At 61.7% G+C, this 19,275-nt stretch overlaps 1 protein-coding gene across 8 annotated transcripts in view; it reads right to left on the bottom strand.

Annotated features, from left to right (window-relative positions):
* ANK1 (ankyrin 1) overlaps positions 1-19,275 on the bottom strand; it is a 74,340-nt gene that overhangs the window by 29,604 nt on the left and 25,461 nt on the right. For all 8 annotated transcript variants that reach the window (XM_077805852.1, XM_077805853.1, XM_077805845.1 and 5 more), the window contains exons 3-21: positions 16,423-16,521; positions 14,068-14,166; positions 12,227-12,325; positions 11,924-12,109; positions 11,516-11,614; positions 10,972-11,070; positions 10,519-10,617; positions 9,698-9,895; positions 9,514-9,612; positions 5,745-5,843; positions 5,408-5,506; positions 4,584-4,781; positions 4,260-4,358; positions 4,085-4,183; positions 2,741-2,938; positions 1,972-2,070; positions 1,432-1,530; positions 593-691; positions 250-342 (exon numbers count right to left, since the gene is read on the bottom strand). In XM_077805852.1, coding sequence (XP_077661978.1) covers positions 250-342; positions 593-691; positions 1,432-1,530; positions 1,972-2,070; positions 2,741-2,938; positions 4,085-4,183; positions 4,260-4,358; positions 4,584-4,781; positions 5,408-5,506; positions 5,745-5,843; positions 9,514-9,612; positions 9,698-9,895; positions 10,519-10,617; positions 10,972-11,070; positions 11,516-11,614; positions 11,924-12,109; positions 12,227-12,325; positions 14,068-14,166; positions 16,423-16,521 — 2,259 coding nt within the window. The remainder of the gene's footprint in view (positions 1-249; positions 343-592; positions 692-1,431; positions 1,531-1,971; positions 2,071-2,740; positions 2,939-4,084; positions 4,184-4,259; positions 4,359-4,583; positions 4,782-5,407; positions 5,507-5,744; positions 5,844-9,513; positions 9,613-9,697; positions 9,896-10,518; positions 10,618-10,971; positions 11,071-11,515; positions 11,615-11,923; positions 12,110-12,226; positions 12,326-14,067; positions 14,167-16,422; positions 16,522-19,275) is intronic.

Genomic DNA, 19,275 nt, shown 5'->3' with positions numbered 1-19,275 from the left:
GACTCAGACCCAGAAGCCTGGGTTCAAACCTCTCCACCGACGACCCACCCAGGGCAGAAGCTGACACCACAGCTGGGCAGCAGGAGCCTCGCCAGCCTGGGCCGCTGTGGGCAGCACCAGGCGGCACCAGAGCTCCCCTTGGCTGAGCCAACCCCCCATGGGATCCTCTCCCCAAGGCCAGGCCCCAGGGATCATCCCGGAGCGTGTGCAGGGAGCGCCCCGCGCTGCGAGGGAGGGGCAGGGACTCACCGGGGTGCTGGTTTCTTCTGTAACTAATTTTAGCACATCCGTGACAGAGATGTAGCCGAGGCGCTTAGCGATGGCCAGGGGCGTGGTGCCATTCTGCACAGGGAGAGAGGGGGCAGGGTTAGCCGCGTGGGGCGGGACTGCACTGGTGTGGGTGGCAGGATCCCAGAGAGTGGGAGTGTGAGGGGTGGCGGAGGGGGCAAGCGAGAGGACGCTTGTAAGAGAGAGCGCGTGTGAGCGAGGGGCGGCAGGGCATGAGCTGCAGGGCAGGGCAAGTGTGCAGGGTGAGTGTGAGTGGCACATCTCAGAGAGCAGCCTCGGGGCTGGCATCACCCGCGGTACTCACCGTGCTGACCTCATTGGGGGAGGCGCCGTGCTTCAGCAGCAGCGTGACGATATCCGTGTGACCCTGCTGAGCAGCCTGGTGCAGAGGGGTGTAGCCTAGCTGCAAAGGGAGGCAGAGGACTGTGACAAAGCGACAGGTTGCAATGGTTTTATGATCCCTGAGTGTGCCTCAGATTCCCTTATAAGCTGCACTGTTACCTTGCGGGCGATGGGATGGGGCAGTGGGGGACTGTGCTCTCAGGGCAGGACAAGAGACACAGGCAGGAATGTCACCTCCTGGCCTGAAGCCTGAATGGGTCATTCGAAAGGACTGGCTGAGGCTAACCCCAGGTCAATGGAGCATCTATCTGAGAAGACAATGACAAATGCAACCCCCAGGACACTGACACCCAGCAGCCAGTGACCCAGAGGGAGAGGGATTTGTCCACCTCTCCGGATGCCCGGGGTCAGAGAGGCACAGGGGGCTGGGCCCATTCTCCGGGACATGCTGGATGGTCCCCAGGCTGCTCTGCCCTCTCCCACACTGCCCCTCCCAGTCAGAAACACATGGGCTGCTCAAAGCAGCTGGGCTGTGGGGAGGTGCCCAGCAGAGCCAGCTGCTGGCTCTGGGCTCCCAGGAAGGCTCAGTCAGCCATAGTCTGTGCTGGGCCCAGCCACCACCTGACCCCTGCAAGCAGCAGCCACCCAGCCACGGCATGAGATGGAGCAAAACCCAGGTGCTCTGCCCCCTCCCGCAGCCTCTGGAGGCACTCCACAGAGCAGAGAGGTGGCGGACATGGCTGCCCACTGCAGGCAGGCGTGGCATATGGGCGCAGAGGAGGGTTAGAGGGCTCTCTGTACCTTCGTCTTTGCATTGACGTCTGCCTGGTGCTGCAACAAAAATTTCACCACCTTGATGTTCCCATAATGGCTGGCCACGTGCAGCGGTGTGTAGCCCATCTGAAAGGCAGAGCAGGGACCCGGGCTCACACAGCCATCGCACGCCAACCCGCTCCCTCGCCCTGACTCAGGGTGCACCATCCCCATGGGGCTGGGGGGCCCACAGTGCAGCAGGCACATCAGATTGGAGCCACTCCTGGCACCAACCTTGTGCCCTGGCAGTGCCATGCCAAGAGCTCAGAGCCATTGCAGAGTGCCCCAAGCACCCCGCCCCCTGGCTGTGCCAGGAGCCCCCTCCTATCAGCGTGCTTTGGGGCAGGAGGGGAACAGTGGGGCAGGAGCCCTGAGAGGTAAGCCGAGGAGACTGTCAGAAGGAGAAATGCCTTCTGCTGTTGGCTTTCAGGAACTGGGAGCTAGAGAGCAGGTCTGGGCGGGCCGGGGGGGTGCGGGGGGGCCTAAGCCCCGCACTTCTGCAGTGAGAGCCTGTGCCTCCCTCTTTACCCGGGTCACTGCATCCATTGTGACGCCATGTCTGATCAGAACATCAGCGACTGGCACGTGCCCCTCTTGGGCTACCAGGTGCAGAGGAGTCAGGCCACTCTGAAAAGAAAGCCAGGTCACATACTATGGTCAGGCCACCCACCTCCATGGGGGTCAGGGCCGTGGCACCCTGCCTCTGTGGAGGGCAGGGCTGTGACGCCCCCCTGTCTCCATTGGGGTCAGGGCTGCGCCACTCCTCCCACCTCCATGGGGGTCAGGGTGACGCGACGCAGAGTCGGTTATCAACATGTCAGACATACACGACCGTGGGCACTGCCGTCCAGCGCAGTACAACAACGGAGGCAGGTGGCAGGCGAGTCCAGCCCCAGTGTAACCCAGAGAAGCTGGCGGAGCGGCTCTGGGGAACGTCAGTTTGAATTTGGCATCCAAATACGTGGTTCAAACACAGCACACCCAGCGACACCTTTAAAGCTCCCCTGGGGCAGGAGCAAGACAGGTCCCCCTGGACTCAACCACTGCCCCTGCCCCAGGGGAGGGCGACGGGGGAAGTGGGCTCCCCAACGTAGCCAGGTGCCAGGACTTGCCCAGAGCCAGCAGGGCAGTGCAGGGGTCAGGACTTGGGGGCCCTGCTCTCCAGCCACTGGCTCTTGCTGCCTCCTTGACTCCTTCCCACCCTGGAGGGCTCCCCGTGTGCAAGGAAAGCCTGGCGAAGTGGGCTGTTCCCAGCCTTCCAGGCGAGAGCCCATGTCCCTAGCTCTGCTCTGCTCACCTTGTTGCCCAGGTTGCCATTGGCCTGTTTGGAGATGAGCAGTGCTGCCATGTCCGCGTGCCCCTCCTGGGCAGCAAGGTGCAGAGGCATCACACCCTGCATGGACTCAGCGTTAGCAGAAGCCCCGTACTGCAGCAGGCTGCTGGCCACCTCCAGCTGGTTCTGCTTGGCCGCAATGTGCAGGGGGGTGTAACCGTTCTGCAGGGAGAGAGGAGTCACTCACCTGGCAGATGCTGGGCAGCCCTGCTAGGTCCCAACCAGTCCACCCACGGGCCAGGCTCCAGGCAGGACTACTCCCCCCAGCACATGTCCAGAGCCCCGAGGCTTATCTCTCTCTGCCAGAGCCAACATCTCCCTGCCGGTCAGCCGAAGTTCAAAGCAGGGCAGGGATCTGAGAGACCACCTGTTCCAACACTGACTGGGGCCAGCCAGGGACTCCCCAGGACCTGGCAGTTATTGCTCCTGCTTGCTTCTGGCTCAGCCTTTGGCCAGTGTCCTAGGGATGGGGTGCAGACCAGGCCTCCCCGCTCGCTGTCCTGTGCTCTGCCATGTGTGAGCGTGGAGCGGAAGCCCATCCAGTGCAGCACCCGTCTCGCCGGGGTGTCAGCAGGGCTGTCAGGCCAGAAGGGTACTGGCGTGCAGGCTAGGCGGTGGGAGAGTCAGGCATAGGAGGCCGCGTGCACACTCAGAGAATACTGCTTCTGAAATGACCCTGTCTCTGAAGTGGCTGGACAGGTGTATGGGGCCCCTTCCAGGTCTGGCCAGTGGCTCAGAGCAGGGGCGAGCCTGGCCCAGTGGCTGCCAGCATGGAGGTTTCTAACATTGGTGGTTCCCCAATGCACAGGCCACATGCGATTCCCAAACTGCCAGACAGCAGCATGTCTAACAGTGGTCACCATGGAGACCACATCCCTCGCTGACGGCCTGCATGGGGCTCTCGTCTGTGGGTGATCCTCCTATGTGGCAGCCAGCTCCCACCCCCCAGCCCGGGGGCCCAGAGCCAGCAAAGGGCTCTGGCCATTGGGGGGAGTGGCAAAGCAGGGAGCCCGGCAGGCTGCAGGGGAAGGAGGGGCAGAGAGCTGGGCAGGCTGTGGATGAAAGGGGAAGGGGGAGGGTGCCACGGGGCTGGCAGAGGGACAGGGCATGTTCAGGGTTAATTGGCTCAGCACCCTTTGCTCCCAAGTGGGCCTGCTGGTCCCTGCTGTGGCTCCGTGCCCAGTCACAGTGGAAGGGCCGTGGGCAGCCGGAGGAGGCCGGTCTTGCACACAACAGGGCTGGACCATGTGGGTTCTCCCAACCACATACAGCCCAAGGCCGCCAGCCCCAGCCCCGCCGGTGCCTTACCCAGGCTGAGCTGTGCGGGGAGCTCCCCTTGGGCAGCAGCAGTCTCACGATCTCCAGGTTATTGTGGTGGACAGCCACGTGCAGCGGTGTCAGGCCGTTCTGGGGGGAAGCACAGACAGGTCAGTCGCAGCCCAGCCCCCCGGCTCCCTGGCTCCCATGGCCAGGCGGTACTCACCTTCCCTGCCGCATTGGGGTGGGCATCATGCTCCAGCAGCACCCTGGCCACATCCACCTTCCCGTATTTGGCTGCAACGTGGAGAGGGGTAAATCCTTTCTGAGGAGAAACACAGAGCGTCAGGGCCATGCACAGCTGGGGAGGGACCCGAGACGCAGCGTGGAGACTAGCTGGGGTACGAGGGAGCCCTCCTCTCTCCCCTCTCAGGAAGGCACTGAGGAGATACATGGCCCAGGCTTCCCCAGCAGCGGCCTGACCCAGCCCCGCCTCAGCCCCGCCCAGGGACCCCTGCCTGGACTGTGGGCACAGGCCGCACCAGCCTACCTTGGTCATACAGGCCTGCGAGGCCTCCTTGTCCAGCAGCACCAGGGCGGTGTCCACATGCCCCTCCCGGGCAGTGATGTGCAGGGGTGTGTGCCCAGCTGTGGTGGCCAGGTTGGGGTTGGCATTGTTCTCCAGCAGAAGCTCCACCATGCTTGTGTGGCCAATACGTGCAGCACAGTGCAACGGGGTCTGGTCATCCTGGGAGAGGAGCAGAGAGAGGTTGGGGGGGACCCACTGCTCTCTCCCAGCCCAGCCAGGGGCATGGAGGGGAGCCCACCCTCCCCGGCTCGGCAGGATCTGGCCCAACTCAGACTGGACGGGCCACAGGTCTGATCTCCTTCCCAACTGAGCTCTGTGCCTCAGCAGCAGGCAGGGTGATCCTCGGGACAGCTCTCGCTCACCTGGCAGGCGTCTCCATCAGGCCAGGAACAGCTGCCTCGGGGACAGATGTGCCCTGTCAGAGTCTGGAGCCCTCCCACTGAGTGACAGCCCTCAGGGCTCAGACCTGCCACTGGGGCATTGCACGGCACTCTGGAGAGAGACCAGCACCCGTTGCCCCCAGCACCCAGCCTGGCTTCAGAGAAAAGGGGAGAACCATAGAGCTGGGGACACCAACCTGCCCAGGGAGGTTGGCCTCAGTGCGCCCTGCCCCACAGGCACCTACTACGTTTGCAGCTCCCCATGGCAAGTGGCAGCTCCAACCACAAGAGGAACCCACAGACCGTTTCCTGCCATTGCACAACCCTCTGGCCCAGCTCAGCCCCAGGCAGGTGGAAGGAGAGAGGGGACCCAGCTGGCCGGAGCCCCCTCCCTGCCAGACATACCTTGGCTTTTGCATTTACTTTGGCTTTGTTCTGCAGCAGGTACTTGGCCACTTCTGTGTGCCCAGCTCTGGCCGCCATGTGCAGGGGTGTCTCCACCTTCTGCATCCAGGGACAAGGGAGAGGAGAGTGAATCAGGGGTTCCGTGCTCCCCGGGGAGCTGCCCCAGTGCAGCCTGTCAGTCACTGCATGCAGGCTTCACCCCGCGGAGAGCAGCCTCAGGCCGGACTCATGCGAGGGAGGGTCCAGGGAGACACCTCGGGAGCCTCTGCAGCTTGGAAGCCCAAATGGGGATGGCAGGACCCCACACAACACGCCCTCTTGCCATGATGGGACTCACCACATTAGAGACGTTGGGGGACGCGCCGCGCTGGAGCAAGATCTTGACGATGGACAGGTGCCCCATGAAGGCGGCCACGTGCAGAGGCGTCAGGCCAGACTGCAAGAAAGACAGGCAGGGAGTCAGTACAGCCGGCGCGGTGCCTACACACGGGGGACAAGAGAGACAGGCAGAGTCAGTATAGCCGGTGCGGTTCCCGCACACGGGGGATAAGAGAGACAGGCAGGGAGTCAGTACAGCCGGCGCGGTTCCCGCACACGGGGGATAAGAGAGACAGGCAGGGAGTCAGTACAGCCGGCGCGGTTCCCGCACACAGGGGACAAGAGAGACAGGCAGAGTCAGTACAGCCAGTGCGGTTCCCGCACACGGGGGATAAGAGAGACAGGCAGAGTCAGTACAGCCGGCGCGGTTCCCGCACACGGGGGATAAGAGAGACAGGCAGAGTCAGTACAGCTGGCGCGGTTCCCGCACACGGGGGATAAGAGAGACAGGCAGGGAGTCAGCACAGCTGGCGCGGTTCCCGCACACGGGGGATAAGAGAGACAGGCAGGGAGTCAGTACAGCCGGCGTGGTTCCCGCACACAGGGGACAAGAGAGACAGGCAGAGTCAGTACAGCCAGTGCGGTTCCCGCACACGGGGGATAAGAGAGACAGGCAGAGTCAGTACAGCCGGCGCGGTTCCCGCACACGGGGGATAAGAGAGACAGGCAGAGTCAGTACAGCTGGCGCGGTTCCCGCACACGGGGGATAAGAGAGACAGGCAGGGAGTCAGCACAGCTGGCACGGTGTCCGCACACGGGGGACAAGAGAGACAGGCAGGGAGTCAGTACAGCCGGCGCGGTTCCAGCACACGGGGGATAAGAGAGACAGGCAGAGTCAGTACAGCCGGTGCGGTTCCCACACACGGGTGATAAGAGAGACAGGCAGAGTCAGTACAGCCGGCGCGGTTCCCGCACACGGGGGATAAGAGAGACAAGCAGGGAGTCAGCACAGCTGGCACGATGTCCGCACACGGGGGATAAGAGAGACAGGCAGAATCAGTACAGCCGGCGCGGTTCCTGCACACGGGGGATAAGAGAGACAGGCAGGGAGTCAGTACAGCCGGCGCGGTTCCCGCACACGGGGGACAAGAGAGACAGGCAGAGTCAGTACAGCCGGCGCGGTTCCCGCACACGGGGGATAAGAGAGACAGGCAGGGAGTCAGTACAGCCGGCGCGGTTCCCGCACACGGGGGATAAGAGAGACAGGCAGAATCAGTACAGCCGGCGCGATTCCCGCACACGGGGGATAAGAGAGACAGGCAGGAAGTCAGTACAGCCGGCGTGGTTCCCGCACACGGGGGATAAGAGAGACAGGCAGAGTCAGTACAGCCGGCGCGGTTCCCGCACACGGGGGATAAGAGAGACAGGCAGAGTCAGTACAGCTGGCGCGGTTCCCGCACACGGGGGATAAGAGAGACAGGCAGGGAGTCAGCACAGCTGGCGCGGTTCCCGCACACGGGGGATAAGAGAGACAGGCAGGGAGTCAGTACAGCCGGCGCGGTTCCCGCACACAGGGGACAAGAGAGACAGGCAGAGTCAGTACAGCCAGTGCGGTTCCCGCACACGGGGGATAAGAGAGACAGGCAGAGTCAGTACAGCCGGCGCGGTTCCCGCACACGGGGGATAAGAGAGACAGGCAGAGTCAGTACAGCTGGCGCGGTTCCCGCACACGGGGGATAAGAGAGACAGGCAGGGAGTCAGCACAGCTGGCACGGTGTCCGCACACGGGGGACAAGAGAGACAGGCAGGGAGTCAGTACAGCCGGCGCGGTTCCAGCACACGGGGGATAAGAGAGACAGGCAGAGTCAGTACAGCCGGTGCGGTTCCCACACACGGGTGATAAGAGAGACAGGCAGAGTCAGTACAGACGGCGCGGTTCCCGCACACGGGGGATAAGAGAGACAAGCAGGGAGTCAGCACAGCTGGCACGATGTCCGCACACGGGGGATAAGAGAGACAGGCAGAATCAGTACAGCCGGCGCGGTTCCTGCACACGGGGGATAAGAGAGACAGGCAGGGAGTCAGTACAGCCGGCGCGGTTCCCGCACACGGGGGACAAGAGAGACAGGCAGAGTCAGTACAGCCGGCGCGGTTCCCGCACACGGGGGATAAGAGAGACAGGCAGGGAGTCAGTACAGCCGGCGCGGTTCCCGCACACGGGGGATAAGAGAGACAGGCAGAATCAGTACAGCCGGCGCGATTCCCGCACACGGGGGATAAGAGAGACAGGCAGGAAGTCAGTACAGCCGGCGTGGTTCCCGCACACGGGGGATAAGAGAGACAGGCAGAGTCAGTACAGCCGGCGCGGTTCCTGCACATGGGGGATAAGAGAGACAGGCAGGGAGTCAGTACAGCCGGCGCGGTTCCGCACACGGGGGATAAGAGAGACAGGCAGGGAGTCAGTACAGCCGACGCGGTTCCCGCACACGGGGGATAAGAGAGACAGGCAGAATCAGTACAGCCGGCGCGATTCCCGCACACAGGGGATAAGAGAGACAGGCAGAGTCAGTACAGCCGGCGCGGTTCCCACACACGGGGGATAAGAGAGACAGGCAGAGTCAGTGCAGCCGGTGCGGTTCCCGCACACGGGGGATAAGAGAGACAGGCAGAGTCAGTACAGCCGGCGCGGTTCCCGCACACGGGGGATAAGAGAGACAGGCAGAGTCAGTACAGCCGGTGCGGTTCCCGCACACGGGTGATAAGAGAGACAGGCAGAGTCAGTGCAGCCGGTGCGGTTCCCGCACACGGGGGATAAGAGAGACAGGCAGAGTCAGTACAGCCGGCGCGGTTCCCGCACACGGGGGATAAGAGAGACAGGCAGAGTCAGTACAGCCGGCGCGGTTCCCGCACATGGGGGATAAGAGAGACAGGCAGGAAGTCAGCACAGCTGGCATGGTGCCCGCGTATGGGGGACGAGAGTCCACCTCCACCCCGCATTTCCAGGAGCTGACACCATCACCGACAGACCAGGCTTCTGCTGCCAGATGAGACAGGCTAGCCCCAGGGAAGGGCTGGGGGGAGGAGTACCTGCCCTCCTCCTCTGCCCCCCCGGTGGACTTATCCCCCGTGTGTATCTGATGGCCCTGGGAGGGGATCAGGGGGCTGGGAAGAGCCTGGGCAGAGTGTCTGAGCTCCTGCAAACAGCTCTGCTCCAGGCCACTAGCAGCCCCTTCTGTGGCATGGGGGAGCCCTTCCCAGCTCTGCAGGGAGCATGGGGAAGCCCCCCACTGACAGAAGCAGCAACGATGGCCTTGCCCGTTCCAGGGTTGTCACCTTGGCTCAGTGACGGGGAGTTTCCCACATACCCCAAGATCAGGCCCAGAAGCCCTGGGGTGTCTCATGCTGGTGCCCAAACTCACAGGCCACGGGTGAGGGAGAATGGTTTCCTGGTTCCCAGGTCCGGGAGGTGCCGCAGCCCAGCACACCCAGCCCGGCTACCCGGGCCCCCTGGCCAGGCTGGCAGAGAAGAGCTCCCTGCTCCCTCCCACCATGGGCAGTGAACCTGTGCCGCTGCTCCAAGGTGCTGCTAGGCCATGGCCTTTCTGCTCACTGCATCAGAGATGGCAGCACCACCAGAGCAAGGCACCTGGCAGGGCCGGGGCCACCACCCCACGGAGCATAGCCTCCCCCGGGCTGGCCCCTCCTGCTGCATGCCGGCAGCAACACCCTGAACACAGGAAGGGCAGCCAAGGCAAGTGCGTCTCCGCAGCCGGGGCAGGGCCGCGTACCTCCGTGACAGCATCGATGGAGGCGCCAGTCTTCAGCAGCAGCTCCATCACCCGGATGTGGTTCTTCTTGCAGGCGATGTGCAGCGGCGTAAAGCCATTCTGTGAACAGACAGGGAGGCGTCCGGTCAGACCCTCGGCGCACAGCCCTCCCACCAGGCCCCCCTGCCCAGCCCACGCTACTCACCAGTGCTCGGGCATTGGGCTTGGCCCCCTTGTCCAGCAGTATCTTGGCCACGCGGTGGTGCCCGCAGTGTGCGGCCACATGCAGCGGCGTGAGGTGGTCCAGGGTGATGTCGTCGATCTCAGCCTTGTATTGCAGCAGCAGCCGCACGCAGTCCAGGTGGTCTCCCTGAGCCGCCATGTGAATGGGCGACAGGCCGTTCTGAGGGCAGGGAACAGCCTGGGCATTAGGGCGGAGCCAGGCAGGACACAGGGGTTTCCCCTGGGCCAATGGGGCACAAATCTGGCCCCTGCCGGAGACCCAGGGCAGGGAAAGGGCCTGGGGGCCATGCACAGGCGTTGAGATCCCTGCAAAGGGGCAGAGGATGCATGGTGCTGGGCTGAGGCTGGGGGACAAGCTGCAGCACTGCTGCCTGGCCGGCTGCGGTATGGGAACTGCACCTTTCTCAGAAGCCTTGTTCCCACTGCAGGGGATGTTCGTGGCCTGGCCCCGGGAGGCAGCAGGCGGGTGTGAGTGAGGGGCACTGCTCGGTGTGGGCTGGGGAAGCCCACACTGCCTTGTGCGTCAAATCAGAGCTGCTCTTCCCCACCCGCAGAGTGCCAGGAGCCCACTCCAGGCTGCTGGGGCAGGCCCAAGCATGCATTACAGCTCAGGGAGCCTCCGTAGTGTGGGGCATTCCCAGGTCTCTGCCCACTGGCAGTGCCCAGCTAGCATGGGACTCTCAGAGCCCTAGCTTCCCCAGCGCCCAGGGAGCAGGCCCAGGCTCCAAGGCAGAGCCAACTGGCAAGGCAACTCTCAGAGCCCCACAGGCCAGGGCCAGGCACCTTGGTTTTTGCTTGGATGGGAGCCCCGTGGTCCAGCAGGATCTCCATGATTCGCATGTGTCCATTCCTGGCTGCACAGTGCAGGGGAGTCAGCTCGTCCTAGAGAACAGAGAGGGAGGTCAGGGTCTCGGGGCGGGCGGGTGTGTCTAGAGACTCTGGGGAACTCAGGGATGTGAAATCAAGCGCACAGGGTGCAGGAGGCTTGTCCCAGCCTCACACTCCCTGCACGCTCCAGGAGCCAGCCACACCTCTCCATCACGCTGCCCCCTTCCCAGGGACCGGCAACACACCCGCTCACCAGACCGTCTGCACAGTGCACGCACATGGCCAGTGGCTCCCGCTGCACAAGGGCTCTGGTCTGCGGGGGCTCTGCACAGCTCCACCCCCGGGGGGGGTCTCTGGCCCATGCACGCAAGGTGGGGGGACACAAGCTGGGGACACGGTGAGTCTCACCTTGGTCCTTGTCTCTATCTGGGCCCCTCGGTCCAGCAGCAGCCGCACCATGATGATATTGCCCCGGCGGGAAGCCACATGCAGTGGAGTAATCCCGTTCTAGGGGCAGAGAAATAGCATCAGAGAGCGTCGAGCTGGGAACCCCATGGGCTGTCAGAGCCCACTGCCCCACGGAGCAGTCAGAGCTGGGAGACCCCAGGCCAACGCTTGTCGTGAGGAGACGGGTCGTTCGTGCGCTGCATGAAGACGGGGCTGTGAGGGGCCAGTTCCCAGCAGAGCCGAGAGAGGCCGGAGGTCCCCAGTGGGGTGAAGGCGGCTGGGACAGGTGGGAGGGGTTGGGGTAGTAATTGCTGACTGCAATTTGGAGCCCCTGGCGAGGCGGCCGTCTGCCCAGCCCATGGGATCTCTGCCCTCCAGTCCGCACGCCCCAGAGCAGCCGGGCAGACTCCAGGCGGATCATGCCATCCCGGCAGCACAGTGAGACACCCCTGAGCCCCTGCCCCTTGCCCCCGAGCGTGTGGGCGCTGGGCTGCCTGGGACCTACCTGTGGGGTGAAGTTGACATTAGCACCGCGGTTCAGCAGGAGCTGGGCCACGCTGAGGTTCTCATAGTGAGCCGCGATGTGCAGGGGGGTAAATCCGGTCTGGGGAGAGAAAGGGCGGGTCAGTGCAGCCCCCCAGACAGACCAACCGACTGCAGACAGGCTCTGACCCTGACTGCAGCCCCCTGTCCCAGAGACCTGGGCCAGCTGCCGATCCCCTGCCCCAGCATGCTCTACGGTGCAGTCTGAGCCAGCCCAGGTCTGCAGGGCCTGGAAGGAAATGGGACTTTCAAACCCTTCAGCACAGAGAGGGGAGCAAGGCGGGAGTGCCGGGCTCTGGGCAGCCTCTGCAGCATGGCTTCCGATGGGAGTGCCAGCTGACACCAGCCCTTGCAGGGGAGCCCATGGTACCTTGGAGAGGACGTCAGCGTTGGGGTCATTCTGCAGGAGCACCGCGGCCGTCCTGGTGTCATCATTGCGGGCAGCAATGTGCAGGGCAGGCAGACGGACCTTCCCCTTTGTCCCATAGTTGATGAGGTGGGCGACCACATTCTCATGCCCCTGCTGCAGAGCAACGGCCAGCGGCGTGAAGCCGTCCTGCCAGAGACAGAGGGGCAGGTAAGATGCAGAGCAAGGGGAAGCCTGTGCACAACATGATAGCCCGACAGCAGCACTGGCCACGGGCTCTGGGCACCACCCCCTGCAGGGTCTCACCTCTGTGGCTACATTTTGGTTGGCGCCGCTCTCCAGCAGGAATTTGACGACTTCCAGGTGATTTTCCTGCGCTGCCATGTAGAGGGGCGTGAAGCCTTTCTGCAAACACAGAGCCATGCATGACTGTCTGTGATGAAGCAGGACTGTTCTTAATGTTTCCTCTGAATATTGTGGGGGTGCCTCAGTTTCCCCTATGCAGTTCTTAAGTATCTAGGTGGTGGGGTAAGGGTGTATGATCGTTGCAGAGCCCTAGAGGGCAGGTGTGTGCAGGGGTCTGGACACAGAGATTGGCCAACACCCTGTTTCCTGGCAACTGATGGCCTGGCCCTTCCCCCCTGCAAGGTGAGAGCTAAAGGGTTGGAGAACAAAGGAATCCGGAGACCTCCTGGCCCGGGAAAGGGACAAAGCCCAGAGGAGGAGGGGCTGGAGAGAGTTTCAGTTTGGGGCTGGCTGGGGATGAGGAGTGAAGTGCAGACGGGGTTGTCTGGCTCACTGACCCCCAAAAGGGACCCAGCTGAGGGGTCCTGTTCTCTGCACCTACAAGTTCTGTGTTAGACCATGTTCCTGTCGTCTAAGAAACCTTCTGTTTTCCTGGCTGGCTAAGAGTCACGTCTGACTGTGGAGTTGGGAGGCAGGACCCTCTGGCTGCCCCAGGACCCTGCCTGGGTGGACTCGCTGCGGGACGCGAACGGAGGGGCAGAGGATGCTGAATGCTCCAAGGTCAGACCCAGGAAGGTGGAAGCCGGGTGAGCTGTGTGTACTACAGACAGGCTGCTCCCAGAGAGGAGACTTCCCCAGAGTCCTGCCTGGCTGCGTAGGGAGCAGTTCCAGAGCATCGCCCAGGGACTCCATGACACCATCACGGACTGCTCCTCACCCTGTAGGATCCAGAGCTCCCTGCACGCCTGCAGCAACCCCCACCCCACATGGCGAAACACAGCAGGGGTGGGAGGAGGAGTGAAACCCCAGTGGCATTTGGGGGGCAGAATGGATGCTGGGACTGTCCCAGGAAACCTGGCAGGGGTAACACCCCTGCTCTTCAGAAAGTGCCATAGGATCTCTGAGGAGAACAAAGGGTCAAGAGCTTGGTCTGTACAAGATGGGAAAGCGTCTCTATTCGCTAGTGCTAGTAAATATCCACACCCCAGTAGCACCCAGCAGCTCCAGACGGGGCCCTGTTGTGCTGGGCACTGCACAGACACAGCCAAGTTATACTATTGCCCTGCAGGGCTCAGTGCCTCGCCAGACAGGTGATCAGTGACAGGGAGGCGATCAAATGGATACCATCTCCCTGTCACATACCCAGTTCCTGGGTGGTTCTGTGCATGAAGTGTGGTAACATGCTTTCCCCATCCCCGCCCCTAGTCATTAGGGGCCGAGTTCAAGCTGCGCTCAGCATGCTGGGTGTACGCTGGAGGCTGAGTACCTGTGGCCACAGAGTTGGGTGCTGAGCCTCAGAAACCTGGCCCTGGATGTTTCACTTTCCTCCTTTCTACCCTCTCTCTCTCTCTCTCTCTCTAGCTCTTACTGACCCTCCAGAAGAGCAGCAGCTGCAGTCCACCACTGGTAGCGTGGTTGTGTCCCCCTGCCATGACATTTCTAACCCTCCCCAGCCGGACAGAGGCGCCGTGTCTGCTCAGGCACAAGGCTTGCCAATGGCTCAAAGGAAAATGGGAAGAGAAAAGCCAGCCAAGGAGTGGCCGTCAGCACTGTGGAGCTGGGAAGCAGGCGGGCTCTGGGGCATGGCTGCTCAGCATTGTCAGGGCACCCCAGCTAGGAGCCCGCGGACCTGCCTGGGGGCTGTTTAACACCCAGACCCAGTTCCAGACAGCATGTTTTACCTGCGACTGTGCGTTGACGTTTGCCCCATAGTTCACCAGCTCCCGGACCACGTCCTCCTGTCCTGCCAGGGCCGCGATGTGCAGAGCCGTGTTTCCCTTCTGAAACACAGCAGGACAGGGTGAGTCAGGGCACGCCACAGAGCAGCCTGCAGCATACGGGTCAGGGTCGGAGGGTGGCTGTGCATGGGGAAGCCAGGCAGGTGTGCTTGGAGCTGGTGTTAGAGGTTGCGAGCTATTGGGGAGCGTGCACCCTGTCCGCACAGGCCAAGTCTGCACTCACGGAAATGTGTAATTCAACATGCCCTAGCTGACACCTAACCAACACGTGCAGACCCCATGTGCAGACAAGCCATGGCATTTCCACACATGTCCCAAGGGAGGGCACAGAGAGTTAGTTAGCAAACAAGCACTCCAGGGTAGGCAAACCCAGCGTACACACAGGAAGGCTGTGTGCACTAGCCATGGGCACGGACTCTGTACCAGGGAGGGGGACGAAGTGTGTATGTCTCTGTGTCCCTGGTCCTGGGAGCCAGGAGGCCATGCTGGGGCCGCGTGGGCTGGTGGTTGTTTCCATGCTGGAGAGGTGCGTAGGGGGTGACTGGGAGGGATTCACTGTGTGCAGGCGGCTGTGGAGACCCTGCTTCCTGGGGAAGTTCAGTGTGGGACAGGGGGCTGCTGAACGCCCATCTCAGGTGCCCCTTGCTGAGCTGGGTTTGCCTGAGATCAGGGCTGTCCCCCTGCTAACTCACCCGGCAGGCTGCTCTCCCTATGCCCCCAGCTGCTCCTGCTGCCCTGACTGCATCTGCTCCATGAGCAGCTCTGCAGAGCCACAGGCTGCCTGAGTCCCTGGGCCAGCGAGAGGGGCCCCGCTGGACCAGGCCAGCTGGCACCTTGCCAGCCAGGGGAAACAGGGCTCGTGTGGGAGCAAGGCCGCAGCAGGGGAGTGGGACACAAGAGCCAAAAGGCAAAGGTGTGACGGGGGTCAGACAACGCAGGAAGGGACGAAGGCAGTGCAGGGAGGGCAAGGAGCAGAGAAAGGGAGACAATAAACGAGAGAACAAGTGACTGGAGCCAGCTCACCAGCTGGCCACTAGTGACAGAGGAAAGGCAAGTCAGCGGACAGAGCCAGCCGCCGTGGCTAGGAGCGAGTACAGGAGCAGGCAGGGCCCAGCCCCGCAGCGCTGGGTAGGGAGGGGAGAGCAGGGCCTGGCCCCCTTGGGAGCGGATGCTCCTGAACCCACTGTGCCCCGTGGATGGCCCTGCAGCTCCGTGCAGCACGCACAGGATGGTTGGCCCACACCCTTTTTTTCAGCACAAGGAGGAGGAGGATTTTGTATTCCCCATTAAATCAATGGCAGTGCAGCCAGAAAATCCTGAGTCAGGCTCAACGGGCCTCAACAGCCAGAGCCCTAGCAGGGGGGAGCAGGAGCTTAGCCGATCCAACGCCAGGCTCTGCTGCATCCCCTTTGCGGGTCTCACGCCACGGATGTCAGCGCCCTCCTAGCCCAGAAGTGCTGGGAACGCGCCGGCAGGGAGATGCAGACACAGATTGTGCTGGAGGTTGCACATTCATCAGCCTGTTCGCTAAAGCCTTTGTCCCGCCTGTCACGAGTGAGCACTGCTCTCCTCCGCGGTGACTTTCAGGTGAGGCAAGGTGACAATGACACATTATTGAACTACGACTGCAGGGAGCTGCCTCGGGGCAGCAGGGACCAGGCTGGGCCTGAGCAGCTCAGCCCAGGGCTGGGAGGAAGGGACTGTGGGGTTCTGCTGGACCTGGGATAGGAGATATGGACAGGAGGAAGCTCTCACAGGTTAGGTACCTGCTGCTGCCCTTCTCCTGGATGCGCAGTGACGTGGTCTCCTCTTTCCCAGGGTCAGAAAGCCCCTCACTGCTCCTGGAGTGGGTTCTCCCGCTGTGCTCCCCTGGCAGGCTCTGAACCCAGGCCTGGATTTCTTTGCACCTACTCACCCAGGGATGTCTCCATGGTCCTGCTTTGAGCAGGGGATTGGACTAGATGACCTCCTGAGGTCTCTTCCAATCCTAACCTTCTATGATTCTATGATTCCTCTAGCCCTGTCATCCAACTGGGAGTCCCATTTTGCTTTACACATGACATGGAGAAGGCCCCTGCGCTCCGGGAGGCAGGTCAGTTTCACCCACCCCAGTTTATAGAGCAGAGAGGGGAAGGAACCTGCCCAAGGCTGCAGAGAGAGGCTGTGGCAGAGACAGAAACAGAACCCAAATCTCCTGCGCATCAGCCCAGTGCCATTGCTACAAGCCCAGCCTCTCCCGGGTACAATGTGGGCAAAGAATGTGCTGAGCCCCCATTTCCTGCCCGTGCCAGCCCTTACCTTGGTTGTTGTTTCTAAAATGATTTCCTTGTGCAGCAGCTCAGCCACCATCTTCACGTGGCCTTCCTTGGAGGCCAGATGCAGGGCGTTCAGCCCGTTCTGGAAAGAGCAGAGTGGCGGGCTGGTTAGCCAGGTTGGGGAACACACTTGTGGAAGCTGTGGGCAGCAGAGGGGAACCCCCCTGCCATGGAGCCAGGGCTGCAAACACAAAGCCCACGAGGCTGCACAGAGCAGAGCGAAGCCCTGGGCCACCAGCTGCTAACAGCATTGAGCCTTTAGATCAGCAACCCCAAACCCAATGCAGATCAATCTCGCTGCCCTGTGATACAGATGGGGAAACAGAGGCAGGTGTAACTTGCTCGAGGCCTCAGAGCTGGGACTATGATTCAGCAGTTGCTGGTGTCCAGCCAGTTCACTCTCCCTGCGAAATGCTCCTCTCTAAGCAGGGACATCAGAATCCCAGAGCGATAAACCCCTGTGAGGAGCTGCTGCCTCAGGAGATCAGCTCACATCAGCATCCAGATGGAGCAGGGGGAATCTGCTGGCACCTGATGTATTGGTGCCCGCCATCTGCCCACCCACAGAGCTCCTGTGCCAGACAAACCCACCAGCATCTGGCAGCAGCATCACCACCCCCAGCATCGTTCTTCCAGCAATGCCCCAGTGCCAATGCTCTGCACAGCAGGCTGCTAGGTTTAGCACAAAACCCCACCAGCCAAGCCAACACCGGGACTCCCAGCGACACCCACCACCCCAGTTGGGACGAACACCTTGTGGTGCTGCTCTGAGTAGCACAGCGCACGGCTGCCTGTTCTGCTCACACACACCCTGCTGCCCGTCAGGTTCCCCCGGCCCCTGGCGTCTGGGATGCCACTGGCTGCTGCAGGGTGAACACAAGCGCCTCGACTGTTTTCCCTTTGCCAGCACAATGCTCCACTCCTCCAGGCATTCGCTCTTAGTATCAGCACAGCAGCAGCACCCAGAGGCCCCGCTCAGAGACCAGGAACCCTCGGGCTAGGCACAGTACAAACCCCAACCCACTCCCAGTACACTGGACCCAGAGCTGTGGGCTCCAAAGCCTAGCTGGGAGCAGCCCTCCCTATCCTGGGGAGCCCTGCCAGAGCCCCTTCCCAGAGGGTGTCTTTACAAGGCAGGCCAAGGGCTGGTGCCCTTGTAGGAGTGGGAGTGTTTGCCCTGCTGTCAGAGCCCGATGCCGAGGCACCACACAGCAGCAGCTGATGCAGTCTTCTCCCTGCACCTTGCACTGGAGGATGAAGGCTGTGACGAAGTGCGACTGTTCTTAATGTTTCCTCTGAACACCGTAGGGGTGCCTCAGTTTCCCCTGTGCATTTCTTAAGTCTCTAGGTGGTGGAATAAGGGCGTGTAATTGTTGCAGAGCAAAGGGCCAGTGTACTTAAATGGCCGACACTCTGTCTCCTGGCAACTGATGGCCTGGGCCCTTCCCCCCGCAAGGTGAGAGCTAAAGGTTTGGAGAACAAAGGAATCCGGTGACCTCCTGGCCTGGGGAAAGGGACAAAGCCCAGAGGAGGAGGGGGGCGGAGAGTGAGTCAGTTGGGGGCTGGCTGGGGACGAGGAGTGAAGTGCAGACGTGGTTTTCTGGCTCATTGCCCTCCAAAATGGACACGGCTGAGCGGTCCTGTTCTCTGTACCTACAAGCTCTGTGTTAGACCATGTTCCTGTCATCTAATAAACCTTCTGTTTTTCTGGCTGGCTAAGAGTCACATCCGACTGCAGAGTTGGGGGGCAGGACCCTCTGGCTGCCCCAGGAGCCCGTCTGGGTGGACTTGCTGTGGGAAGCACATGGAGGGGCAGAGGAGGCTGAAGGCTCCGAGGTCAGACCCAGGAAGATGGAAGCTGTGTAAGCTGTGTGTCCTGCAGTCAGTCTGCTCCCAGAAAGGAGACTTCCCCAGAGTCCTGCCTGGCTCCGTAGGGAGCAGTTCCAGAGCATCGCCCAGGGACTCCGTGACAAAGGCTGACTTAGTGCATGGTGCTGGAGCTTACTTGGGAGCCGTGGGCACCGTGAGGGGGCTCAACGAACGCCGGGAGCCATCAGCAGCTCTATGAGAAAGAGAACGACTCTGCCACAATGCAGCTCTCCCTGCCCAGGGCTTATCTGCTCACTTCGGCGGTCCTGGCAAATTCCCACCCTGGCACAATGACATTAATACAATGGGCTCAGCTCGGTCCCCACAGCACACAATGGGGAATGACCTCCTGCCCCTGCTGAAGAGGACCCAGCATTAGGTGTTGCAGGTCAGCGTTACAGTGCATTAGCAGAGCGAAGGTGGGTGGCACGCGCCCACAGCTCGGCTAGCCGGGGGCTGCAGATCAGGACTGAGCTGCATCGGGCCAGCCGGGTAGGACAAGTCTGCAGAAGCCTTAACATTCAGCAACATTTAAATAAAAACTTAAAATGTATCTTGGCACTCTGTCTGGGCCACCGATCGTACCAGAAACAGCAGTTGCCTTTAACCTTGGCTCCAGACACAGGCACACAAAACCCACCAGGTATTAGAGGAAATGCCCCAGGGGAACATTTTTCACTGAAGTTACTGTACAAAACATTAGGTGCAAATATGAGGTCATTTTTTTCATCAGCAGAAGAACCAGTTGCAGAGGCCTATGTCCAATGGCAAATGACTTTTACACGTCTCTGTTACCCTGCAGCGCCCGACACGATGTGCAGCTCATTCACCTTCCCCTTTGATACTGTTTGTTCTGCCCTTCACTCAGCTGAGCCCATTTCGAGCCAACCTTGCCTTGTGGTTCCCATGCACCCCACCCCCACCCCCCCGCAGCGCTGCACTACTGGGGCTGCAAACTCTGCAAGGA

Source organism: Eretmochelys imbricata, chromosome 26 (genome assembly GCF_965152235.1).
Source record: "Eretmochelys imbricata isolate rEreImb1 chromosome 26, rEreImb1.hap1, whole genome shotgun sequence".
NCBI lineage: Eukaryota > Metazoa > Chordata > Testudines > Cheloniidae > Eretmochelys > Eretmochelys imbricata.
This window is presented reverse-complemented; position numbering and strand designations above follow the sequence as displayed.